We start from the raw sequence: 12,620 nt of genomic DNA, 5'->3' as shown, positions 1-12,620 counted from the left end.
ATGGTGCTCTGTGCTGAAAGCTCAGTGTATCTGCGATCAACTACTCTGGCTTAGGTCGCATTGTCAAGCACAGAGCCACTGAGCTCTGCCTCCCACATTCATACCATGCTGACGATGTTAAAAAAAATGTGAGAAATGTTGCCAATTTCAATAAAATCAAAATTAAAAAAGGCACGGTCATTTATTTTTTGTATCGAAAAAATATCAAACGTATCGAACTGAACCAAAACGTGAATGTTGTGTATTGTTGTACCCCTAGTAGACATCAATTAAAAAAAATTACAAAATTAAGACATAAATAATACTCTTACTCGTTTGTGTTGCTACAAATGTGTTCCCTAGGGAAGCTGAGGAAAGACATTAGGGGTTCAGAGTTGAGTTTCAGGTTGGCGTGGGTTACGGCCAAAACAGTAACCCTTGTTTTTATTAAGGATTATTGTGCCTGTTGAGAGAATTCAAACCTGCAATAAAGTGTTCTGGCGATCAAGTCTGCTGCTTGTGTGTCTCACCAAACATTACAGTAACATTACTGACACCTAGTGACCAGTGTAGAATACTACACATCATCACAACCTCTTCGAATGTTTCTGTTGAATGCCTTGTATTTTTTTTTTTTATTTTAGTTCGTTTAGCCATGTTTTTTTGCTTGAAAAGGCTTAATAAGCGAAAAACATCTGCTTAAACATGCATATTTTTTGACTAACAGGTCATATTCAAACATGGAACAGCATGATTTATTGTTGTTATATTTTGGAAAAACTGTGATAGAGCAACAAGGTGGCGAGGGATAACTGTACTATAATAGTTGTTCTGTGTATTTGTACTTTTGTTACAATACTGTATATTGAATGATTTCTTAAAAGTATTGTACATGCGTACATTCTAAATCAATTTCAGAGGGGGGGAAATTAATTAATTAATATAAAAATTAAATAAAATCCCTATAAATAGTAGTAAATGATGGGCAGGACAACCAGCCACCGTTAAATTCTGCAGGAAAATGGAGACCAATTAAGTTTCAAGATCTTTTTATTGTAATTGTTTTATATCGTGCCTGAGCACAACAGAAGTGACTTAAGGATACAGTCATGGTCTGGTTGTGTTGCAAATCTGATGTTTGAAATTCCGGTGTTCATGACTGCACCTTGGCAGAAGTCTGACTGGTAGATAAGGAGGAAATGCAGTTGCTGCTGGAGTTGAAAACTACTCAATTGTGTGTGTGAGCCTGCCCATGCTGTCGGAATGTTAAGGCTGTAAAAGTGCGACAACCTATCCTGAAATGACTTACAAGGGCATGTAACCAGCAAGGGTGCCCAAATGGACTACGCAAAAACAGGTTTATCTTTGCTACCCATTCTGTAGATAAGAAAAGAGGACACTGTGCAGGATTTACTGTGGTACCCATTGATGTGACAAGACAGAAGACATGTCAGCCTTTCTAACAAATAGGCTAACACGTCTGGGATTGGATTTTTGTAAGGGATTTGCATAGTGATGACTGATGAGTGAAGACCGGTTAAGCAGAATTGCTGCAATTTGACACAGCAATTTGAAAAAGTCAAATTAGCCATCTCATACACATGACAAAGTAGCAAAAAGGCGACAAGGATTCTACCTCAAAAAGACAAAAAGCAATCACAGCCATTCAATGCAAACAGAACAGCAACCATGGCAAATAAAATCTACCAAAATGATAGATGAAGCATGAAACAAGGTCTGCTCAAAGAAATAACCAAAGGACTTTTAGAATCTTTGAATTCAATTTAAAAAGGAGTTGAATTGCCAAAGGTAGACTTGATTTTAAGCAGCTGGTTCTACAGTATTTAGCAGGCACTTTTGAAATAAGTCTTTCACTCCTTCCACACTTGGGACAGAGACAGATAAAAATCCTCCACCCTGTCTTTCCAGCAAAGGCACAAAATATATTTATAGGAAACAATGAAATCTCTGTGGCTCCATCTACAAAACCTCCCTCAGATTGACAGATATTAAATCCTTCTCTCACTCTCCACCTACCATCATTAGGCTGATTTTCTACCTCGTCTTTATTTCTCCTCCAAATTGTAGCTGTGGTCACCCACAGAGCTGCATGTTGACACCTGTCAGTACGCCAAGATTCAAGCCTTTCATTCTTCCACACTTCTTCCCCCCCAAACACGTCACATTTCACACAGAGCACATTTATTCTAAGAACACACAATCAAGTGTTGCGAGAATGAGACAATATTCATGAACTTACCCATAGTAAGTGCAGAGGATCTGACAAGGTGAAGGACTAAGGGCGTACTTATACTAATCGCACCGTGCCTGGGCTCGCTTATCACCTAAAGCACAGCAAGTTTAGCGAGTGAGCGTACACTGATTTGCGCCCAGACACGGCCCACTGCTCCTCCTTTGACACGATTGGAAGAGGTACAACTCCATGCACACGCACATGCGCAACATAGCGGCGTCAGAATGACGAGCGCTCCTCCCAGGTTCTTCAGCCCTTACTTAGAATTCCAGGATTTTTTGGGCTAAAACGCCACAAAAAGTTACACCCAAAGTACTAGCAAATGTAAAGCCGATTGAACCATTTTGGAATAGAGGCATGACGTTGGGCTCTTTTGAAAGCTAATAAGACCCTTTTTTATCCACTCAGAATGTGTCTAAGCCAGGGGTGTCAAACTCGTGCCATGGAGGACCGAAACACTGCAGGTTTTCTTTCCAGCTGATCACCTAAGCAGGTGAATTTAATGATCAAGACCTCCTTCAATTTGAGGGGTGGAGCTCATCAATTAAATCACCTGCTGGAGAAACTGGTTGTAGAGAAAACCTGCAGTGCCTCGGTCCTCCATGGAACGAGTTTGGTAGAAGCGCGACTGACTAATAGAAGTTTGAATACACTGGAGAAGAAGGATTTTTTTTTTGTTTGACTATATTTTTTTTCCAGAAAAATGTGCCCTCAAAGTAACAAGCTTTGTGGTATGGACTAAACTGCAATGTGACCATTAGCTGGAGTCCTGACCTAATCTCATTTTCAATTTGACAGGCATACAACAAAACATGAGTATTTTACACAGGTTTTTCTGAAGTTAGGATTACGCATTCCAAAGGTGTGACATTGGGAGACCTTTGGTCACCCATGCAAACTCCGTGCAAACAGAGATCCATGGCCTCCTGCCACTGTATTTTGTCTTTCAAGTCAAGTTTTGTTATGATTTTAAAAGAACCAAAGGAAAAAACAACTTCAAAAAAGGTGCAACTTGGATGCACTGTTGACACACAGTCCGTGATGTCCCTGCGCCATTACACAGAAGTTTAGTTATATACTTTTAGGATATCGTCCTATCACGATAATGTATTAGTGACGCAACTTAACTGCATTTCAACGATTGCTCCTCTTACTTCATACTTAACCTTCCACTGTGGAAATCATTAGAATGGCTTGATATAAGATAGGAAATAATTTCGGGGTGTAACGATTCATCCAAGACATCGATGCATCTATTTATTTTCCTATGATCCAACTACAGCCTAACCTGTCTTAGCGGCCACCTGTATAGAACGGCCACCTGCCAATATCAGCCACTGAAAAATCCCCCGCAGCAAATTTACGTGTTATAGACCCTGTGTATAGCAGTCACCTTGCTAACGCGGCCAGCGGCCACCCATTTTGTCTCCCTTGGTCAATATCTGACCGCATATAGCGGCCAAATTACCGGCTCAAGTAGAAGCTTCATGCACGAAAACATTTTGTTTTTTTTAATCAATGAAGCCGTCGTGTGTGGACTTTAATTACTGAGTCCTAGCTCAGTCACAATCATTCACAAGATCCACACAAACGGTCAGCTGTTCGACATAAAAAAGCCATCTTCTTTGGAGCTAGCTACTAAAGTTACACCGTTTATTTCCTGGTCAAACATGTAACTTTAAGAGCATTTGCACCAAAACATTACCGCAAAGTACGCTGGGAACAGGACGTGCTCCCAGCGACGCTACAATACAATACAATACTGCATGCACGCTAAACACGCTAGCATGCATGCAATTGTATGTTTTTAAAAAGTCAGCGGGAGCAAAACTGGGTTTGGCTGTACTTAATTGAAGTATTTTAGAATGTACTCACGTTATTTTTGATCAATCCTCATCCACAAATCCATCAAAGTCCTTATCTTCTGTATACGACACAAAAAAAGCCGTCTTCTTTGGAGCTTGCTACTACAGTGACACCGTTTATTTCCTGGTGTGAGACAATGTGCACTGGTAAATACTGTAATGCCCCTTGTTGTGGGGAAGGAGAGACTCACGTCGACGATGCACATTAATCGCTTTATTAACAGCGGAGAACATTGCAGGGCTTTACATCCACACACTTCCCAATTCTCTCGAGACTCAGTTAGCATTCAGCCTAGCTCTCCTGCTCGTGACGTTGCACCATCACTTCCTGATGAACTAAAGCTGTAATGACTCTCTGCCGTACAGGTAAAAATAGCCCACGAGTGAGAGAGGGCGCTATTGAGCCATTATTCCATCCACTGTTAGAACAAGTGGAATCACAACAAGTAAACCTGTTACATACACACAAACGTGTACAGTAGTTTGCAATTGAAATTTGTTCAAAATTAATAATAAACACATTTGACACAAGAAACATGTACTGTAATAATGTTTTAAATGTAAAGATTGTATTAAAACTTTTTTTTAATTAAAACTAAAATTTTCTTCAAAAAAGTTTAAGATCAGCCAACCAAATCCAAATTCAAAAACAAAATATTAAAAACAAACATAACAAAAGATAATACTAGCACAGCTTTGTTCTGTGGGTGGTGGAGAATAACAAGCCTAGTAGGTCTTTACAACTTTTATCCGCAGTCCCACAGTGCCCTCTACTGGTCAACATTCAAAATGGCCGCCGACCTGTCTATAGAGGCCACCTGTCTATAGCGGCCACTTTTGCAGCCTCCCTCTAGTGGCCGCTATAGACAAGTTTGACTGTACATCAATCTGTGTTTAGCAAGTTTCCATTCCGGACGACATACTCTACATCGATCTAACATCAGTTAAAAGGTAATACATCCATCCATTTTCTATGCCGCTTCTCCTCATTAGGGTCGCGGGGGCATGCTGGAGCCTATCCCAGCTGACTTCAGGCGACAGGCGGGGTACACCCTGGACTGGTCGCCAGCCAATCGATTTAATCCATACTAAATATTGGATTTAAGCATGGCAGGCTTTATATTGATGGTTTGTTTTTTTTTACTTTTAATGATAAAGACGTTAAACGTTACTCAATTCAGTCTACATCATCCAGCGTGGAGTGTCCAGGTCAAAACACATATGTGCGCTGCAAAACTTCAGTCATTTGTTTATTCTGGCTCGTTGCTACATCGTTCTTTCAAATGTCTGATCTGATCAGGAGGATTATCAGCACAAAAAACCCCCCCGCTGCCATCACCCTGTACAGGTGAGAAAGTTTCAACACCTAATTGAAGACACCATACAACATTCATTTGCTGAGTAATTTGCATAATGCCCCTCGCCTTTGGGTGCAAAGTGCAGGTTTGGATTGCACTGTTCAAAGTAAATAATTGTGGGAAGCTATACCACCCTCTGTTCATCCTGATTTTGTATTGCATTTTTTTTTTTAATGTTTGTACTCATCCCTTCATCCATTTTCTATGCCGCTTATCCTCATTAGGGTCACGGGGCTGAATATACTCAATTGTTTTGGATCGTATCGTTCTAAATGAACCCATATTGTCCTTGAATCGTATATCGGCAACCACGAATCTTGATACGAAAGGAATCATTAAAAACGAATCGTTACACGCCAAGAAATAATCCATAGTCAGGGAAATTGCAGTAAAACAACAGAAGAGGAGTAAGTAAGTAAATGGGCTGCTTGACTTATTGCTCCAACGAATCGGTTATTGGTTTATTTTAATCCTTAAACCAACTAAACCCGAAGGACAGAAACTATCACAAATGCAAATATTGGTAACTTGTCAGTGTCATCAGCTTATTCTTTTTTAAAAATGTACAGGCGTTTTTAACATGTTTTTGGTTCAAAAGTGGCAACAATATTGCTTATATCTCAGGAGTCTCACTTGCAAGTATGTATTTCCGTTGAATGTGTCCTTGGAGTATTGCCGTAGACTAAGTGGCTACTGTCATTAGGACGTGCGATGTGCCAGACCTGTCAATTGTTGAGTTGTACAAAATGTTTGCCTGAAAGTATGTTATGCTTATTACGCATCATCTGTTTAAGTGAAATGTGCAATGAAAATGCCAACACTCAAAAAGACAGACCTACTACAACCTGGTGTCATTCTTGAGTTTCCAGTACATTTAGTTGACAGACGTCTTTCCCCACCCTCACTCCACTGCCAGAATAGACAAGGGGAAGTCGCTCACATGAGAGAAAATGAAAAGCTACAATAAAAACACACATTATCAGAGGTTCGGTCTGCTTTCAGACGCATCTAAATTAAGATGACAGGAGACTTTCTGTTAAATTTAGCACAGGGAACAGCTTGGCAAAAATCTACACAAAAGAAAAATTATAGTTTTAGAAGCAGTCAAGGAATTGCCCTGAACAAGGAAAATGTGGCTACAACAATAAGATAAATGTACAACATTAAGTCTGATGTGAAGACTCGCCTGCCAGGCATAAGTATTAGTCTCCATTCAAACATTCAACACCTGTCAAAATTGGGGGTGTGCAAACAATTTACCGTATTTTCCCCGACTATAGGTTTCACTATTTCCCCCCCCCCCAGATCAACTTGTAAAATAAAATATATGTTTTGCCATACTACTCATCAGCAGCAGCCCAGCTCTAACGACCAGCAGTCAACTTCATTTTACACTTGAAATGAAGTTTGGAATATTACTAATGTTCCTTTAAACATTAGCTGGTAACAATGCTTTTGTTGCAGAAAAGGTTCATTCAGAGATTCCACTGCAGTCAGAGCATAACGAAGCTACTCACTTCATATCCTCAGGGTTTGGAAGTTATCAGAAGCAATCTTGTGGTATGTGGCGATGGTTAATGATGGACTAGATCAGGTCATTACATGCAGAAGTTGGGTATATTTCCAATGCGAGGGATAAAGAAAATGCTTTTTCCAAAACACTGAAACACGCTTGGTCTCCTTTGTGTCACCAAAGAACATGACAGAGAACCAGTACCAACACTGGATCAAATAAAACGGTGATTCTATACAACCATTTGCCCTGTGAAATTCCCCCTTTGAGTTAGTCAAGATGAATGAACAGCAATTTGGATTTTTTCCATTTCCTTTATTGACCTGACAAAAAGCCAAAACTATCATTTGTTCACCAAGAGAAGGAACTCATTTCCACCAGCTTGTCTGTTGATTCGATATCTGCTTCTTTAACTAGGGTTTGGTATCGTTTATACATTATCCGATAACGTTGCCAAATCTGTTCTTCTGAAATGGGCAACAAAATGGTCATACTTATAAAAGTAAAACCAGCAGCAACACAGAACTTACGCAATATGCAAAAATTGTTCCCAAACATGCATAGTTCCTGGTTCTGGGGTGAAGCAGCGGTCCGATTTAGATTTAGTTTTATTAAATTCATCTTAAATTATTTTAACACTTGTATGACAGTTACAAAAAGGCATTTAAAATGTTAGTTTAATCAGTTGATCACAGCGAGTAACAGAGTAATTGGTCGCCGATGTTCACACTTTACAGTACAGTCCCTCATTTATCACGATTAATTTGTTCCAGACCTGACTGTGGTAAGTGAAGTTCCACAAAGTACAATTCTTGATTTATATGTGGAATATGTTTGTAGTTAAGAGCATAGTAAACCTGTTCACAACCTTCTAAATGCGGTTTAACATTAGAGTCCTCTAGGCATGAAATAACACCCCTATAGTCACCTTTACAGTCATTACCCAATATAGTAGACAACAGAGAAAATAAGACTCGTTGCTCGTGTGCGCCAGTCTTAGCATGGCGTGGGTAAGGGCCATAACAGTGGCCCTGTTAAGTGTTTGTTGTGCCTGTTGTGAGATACAATCACACCTGCAAAAAAAGCCTGTTGCTCCGGCGGTCAAGTATGGTGCGTGTCTCTCTCAACAAACATTACAGTAACATGACTGAAAGCTACTGACCAGTGTTGAATACCACACCTTATCACGTCTCTGAATGAGTCTATTGAATGCCTTATGTGCGTTTTAGCTCATTTAGTCATTTTATGCTGGATGATTTAGACAAAAATATGTAACATTTGTTTAAATATGCATTTTTTTTTTTACTAATATGCCGTATTTCACCACGAGACAGCATGATTTGCTATATTTTTGAAAAACCATGACAGAGTGAAGCCGCAAAATTCGAAGCACTAAGTGGTGAAGGATTATGTTAATATCACATTTTTCTTGGAAACGAATGACCCATTAATCGGTAGCCATTAAAGAATAGATGAAAAAAAATATATAATAAAATTGTACTATAGCCTACTACTTATATTTGCGATACGAACAACTCTGGTAGAGAGGGGGCATGTGAAAGTAAATGTCTTAAAATTGCTCATATGCTGCTTGTGCTACACAATTTTAATATGTATTTGAAAACGGTAAATGTTCTCCCTTCACTTTGTATCATTAAAACAAGAGTTTGGAACTATATTTAAGCCATCTTAAGCAGGTATTTCATCTTTTTTTTAATGCCAATATATCAGTTCTATGATTATTTTATTGCAACACTTCACCTGCCTGTCTTCTTAAATGCACCCATCCCTCTGGCACAAGGTAATGTGGACTCATCAAACCACATGACCTGCTTCCATTGCTCCAGAGTTTCAGTTTCCATAGACGTAACCCTTTCCTCCCCTGTTTGCCTGAGACGAGAGGTCCACTGCATCAGGGTTAAATAGCTTGCTGCTGACTTGGAACAACAAATCCCAGGAGTAATTGCCCAAAGTGAAGCTTGTGCCTATTTGCATAGATGATGTGTCCAAAGTGCGGCCCGCGGCTGATATTTTTTTGTTGGCCCGTGGCACATTCTAAAAACATAATTTGGAAAAATCTGCAGCAATTTTACCAGAATAAAGTTTAAATATTACAAAAAACAGTTGTAAAAAAAAAAGTCGCAATATCCCAAGAATATTGTCGTAATATGAGGATTCATTTTATGAAAGAAAGTTGAAATATTGAGGTAAAAAGACACTTTCTTAAGTCGTAACATGAGCAACAAACAAGACAAAATAAAGTTGAAAAACAGCAGAAACTGAAAAAACAACCGTTATTATGTGACTGAAGTTAATATTAAAGTAAAAAGTGTTATTTTAGTAGTAAAGGTGTAACCATTCGTTTTAAGAGCAATTCGATTCATATCACGATTCGTGATTGACGATACAATTCAAGAACTATACTGGTTCATTTAGAGCAATATGATCCAAAACGAGTCAGTAACTTTAAATTGATTAGGCAACTTTTTTGCCAAAAATTCAACCAGTGTCACTGTGAAATAAATGCCTGGATACTGGACAGTGCAGGTGAAGTTTCCTAGATTCCCGTTGTTTTTTGTAAAGGAATCCGGTATAAATTATTAATAATGTTGACATACTCACTATGTGGCCCTCGGTGGAATGACACCCCTTGCATAGATGAATATAAGAACCGGAGGAGGTCTATAATTAGGTGCTACACACTAATTGGTCAAAAATATGTTACAGAACGTGTGACCAGAGAAAATCATGTGATGGGCCCACGTGACACACAACGCATAGCTTTTATTACGACAAGTCGCACCAGACCAATCTACTTCCGGGTTACAGTCTGCAGTCGTGACGAGTGCCGGTCAGCATTCCAGCGAAACCAGTTGTCCCGGATGACTCATTACGTTTTAATAACTTACTATTATCATATTAGAGTGAAAAATTACCCCCCAGAAAACAAGAGCAGCTTCAATGTAATGTCTCCACATTGTCAGACTGGTCTCTTGAATGCATTAAAACTCTCGCTGGTTACTAAGTTAATATTAATCCTCGCCTATGCACACAAGTTGTGCATACAGTCTTAAATGTGATATTACGCACGAGTGCTTTAGCCAAATTAGCCACACTAGCTTGTACAAAGCAATTTTTAAAATGCTGTGATCCTTTTGGGTTTTTCCAAAGGAAATGTTTGACATTATCAGGAACAATTGCAAATAACAAAAATACACTTTTGGTACTACAATAGACAGCGGTTTAAATTAGCAACAAAGCATGTTAAGATAGCTTGACTTACCAGGGGTCGAACTCGTGGATGATGCTCTCAAAGCGAATGACGGCGAACAGTCTGGAGCTGAATCCAGCCAGGCAGGCCAGAAAGAGAATGCTAAACGACAGTAACGACTGCCACCCCGCTGGCTGTGTCAGTCCACCGGACAGGCCTCCTTTTCCGCCCGCTGCACCGGCGGCGGCTGGTCGGCTGTTTCCGTGCACCGAGCTGCCGGCATTAGCGGACGCTTTGTGCTTGCTGTCGCTGACTGCGTGGTGCTCCGCCATTTCTGCTTGCCGTGTCAATCGGGCTGCCAGAGATCCCCCTCCAGCCAAACTGCCCCCGCTCGGTGCTATACAGTACCGAGGTTTCCACCTGTTCCTTGACTACCCTCGTAATAAGGTACGTTTGTAAATGCTACTTCAACAGGGTATCCGTTACATCCCGTGATGCATACGCCTGCGACGCACCGAATCCGCAACCGTCAGTCCACACGACGCTATTCAGCACCGGTGGAAAGAGGAAGAAGGGATGCGATGGGAGGGGTTACCGGAAGCTTGTCGCGGCCTGTCACAAATCGACAGGTAGTAGAAGGCGGGGTTTTATGGAATTACACCAATAGAAGAAACACTCGTAGGTAGATTGACAGATAAATCCACCAATTGAAACGTGCTCAAATTAAGCGTTGACAGATATGGTTGAAAATTTTGAATTGGTGTCATTCTGGCGCTCTCTACGAATAAAGCAATCGTTATTTCATTAAAGATGCTGACAGTTGTTTTGAAAAAGAGTGGGAAATTTTGTTGGCAGTGTTGCACAAAACTTTCTGCAGTCATGTTAAGATAAATGTTTTCTCTGGCACTGCAATAATTGTGTTGCCGTGGGGATGTTCTAATAAAGACTGATGTATCAAGCCATTTATTATTTCCCTCAGCACAAGAAAACAGCATAGCATTCATCAGAGTATACTTTCACCAAGTTTCTAAAGCTTTCAACATGGCAAATAAATGCTGACACTTTTAATTCATGCCTCAAAGATGTAAGACCTTTGATGTACCTACTAGAAATCGGGAAGAATCGATAGTAACGATACCAAGGGTAGTATCAAAATAGGAACCATACTGGCTTGATGAGATGATTGATTGATTATTTTCACAAATATTTGTGTTTTTTGTTGTTCATATTGTTAAATTGGATTTTTTTATATTATATGAATTATATAATAATATATCTAATACAATTATATATTTATATTATTTAATATATGGAGTATAATAAATATATAATATAATTAAAAGGGAACAATTGCTTTGTTGTAGAAAATAAATACGTTAAGAGAAAGTGGGGACATTAAATAAAGACACGTAAAGCAAAGACACTGATATACATCTGTATATACATATGTACATACTGGAGTGATTTTTTTTACTGAATTGCACAATTTATTAGTGAATTCTGGACATAGATTAAGTAAAAATATATTGGGTCACGCTCAATAAATGAAATGGGTTGCTTAAGTTGTTGAATTTGGAATAATCTGTGTTATTATTGTCGTGTTGTTGTTGTCAACTGTTGATGACTTCTTCTGGTTCTCCATTTAAGTTGATGTAGATTTTACAGCTGGCTCTCCAAGTGCCTTTTGAATTTGCCTTTAAGTTGCATGCTCAGCACTGTTCATTGATGTAGACTTTTGTATCTTTCTCTGCCTCAGCAATGCCACCTTGTTTTTGGTTTTGTTGTTGGTGAGCTTTATGATGATGACAGGTGTGGTGTTGTTATTCCTGCCAGACATTGGAACGCATGTATTGATGCTGCTGACATCCACATCTACGCCCTTTGATTGCAGAAGGTTGTCCACCTGTTGCTGTTGAAGCAACATCATTGTGTTCTCCTCCTCTGTTATGAGCCTGATCGCAGGCTTGAGTGTCATGTGGAGCCCAGTCACAATCAGCTTGTCAATGCATCCACTTTCTCTTCCAGCCCATCCACTTGTTTACGAACCGATGCAGGATCATTCTTCACTTCCTTATTGTGTTTTGTTCTTCATATCATTGGCCTCTTTACCTCTTACGTTCAACCGGTCTCCCATGTCGTTCAACAGTAAGACATCTCGGAGACTACCTGGATTCTGTCTGTCTTCCATGTCATCTGCGTTTGCTGCAACAGGAGCTCATTTTTTGTTTATTTCGTTGGTGGCCAATAACTTGGAACTCTTTTTTTGGATAAAGTTCGTTCCTCACGCTACACTGGTGTTGTCAGTAAACAGATCTGCAATTATGGTCCCAGAAACAACAAAAATAAACAATCCTTGTTATACCGAAAAAAAAACACTCTTTTTAAATACACTAACCATTCCCACCCTTCCTTTGCAGCAATAATATTTACAGACTATGTT

General features: G+C 39.5%; 1 protein-coding gene across 1 annotated transcript in view; it reads right to left on the bottom strand.

The window, feature by feature from the left end:
* Nucleotides 1–10,749, bottom strand: part of stt3b (STT3 oligosaccharyltransferase complex catalytic subunit B) — a 60,011-nt gene extending 49,262 nt beyond the window's left edge. The window contains exon 1 of the mRNA XM_054764318.1: nt 10,253–10,749. Within this exon, the coding sequence (XP_054620293.1) occupies nt 10,253–10,512 (260 nt within the window). The 5' untranslated portion in view covers nt 10,513–10,749. The remainder of the gene's footprint in view (nt 1–10,252) is intronic.
* Between the last annotated feature and the right edge of the window lie 1,871 nt (nt 10,750–12,620).

Source organism: Dunckerocampus dactyliophorus, chromosome 20, assembly GCF_027744805.1.
Source record: "Dunckerocampus dactyliophorus isolate RoL2022-P2 chromosome 20, RoL_Ddac_1.1, whole genome shotgun sequence".
In the NCBI taxonomy this organism is placed as follows: Eukaryota; Metazoa; Chordata; class Actinopteri; order Syngnathiformes; family Syngnathidae; genus Dunckerocampus; species Dunckerocampus dactyliophorus.
The sequence above is the reverse complement of the archived record's forward strand: the minus strand, read 5'-3'. Positions and strand labels throughout refer to the sequence as shown.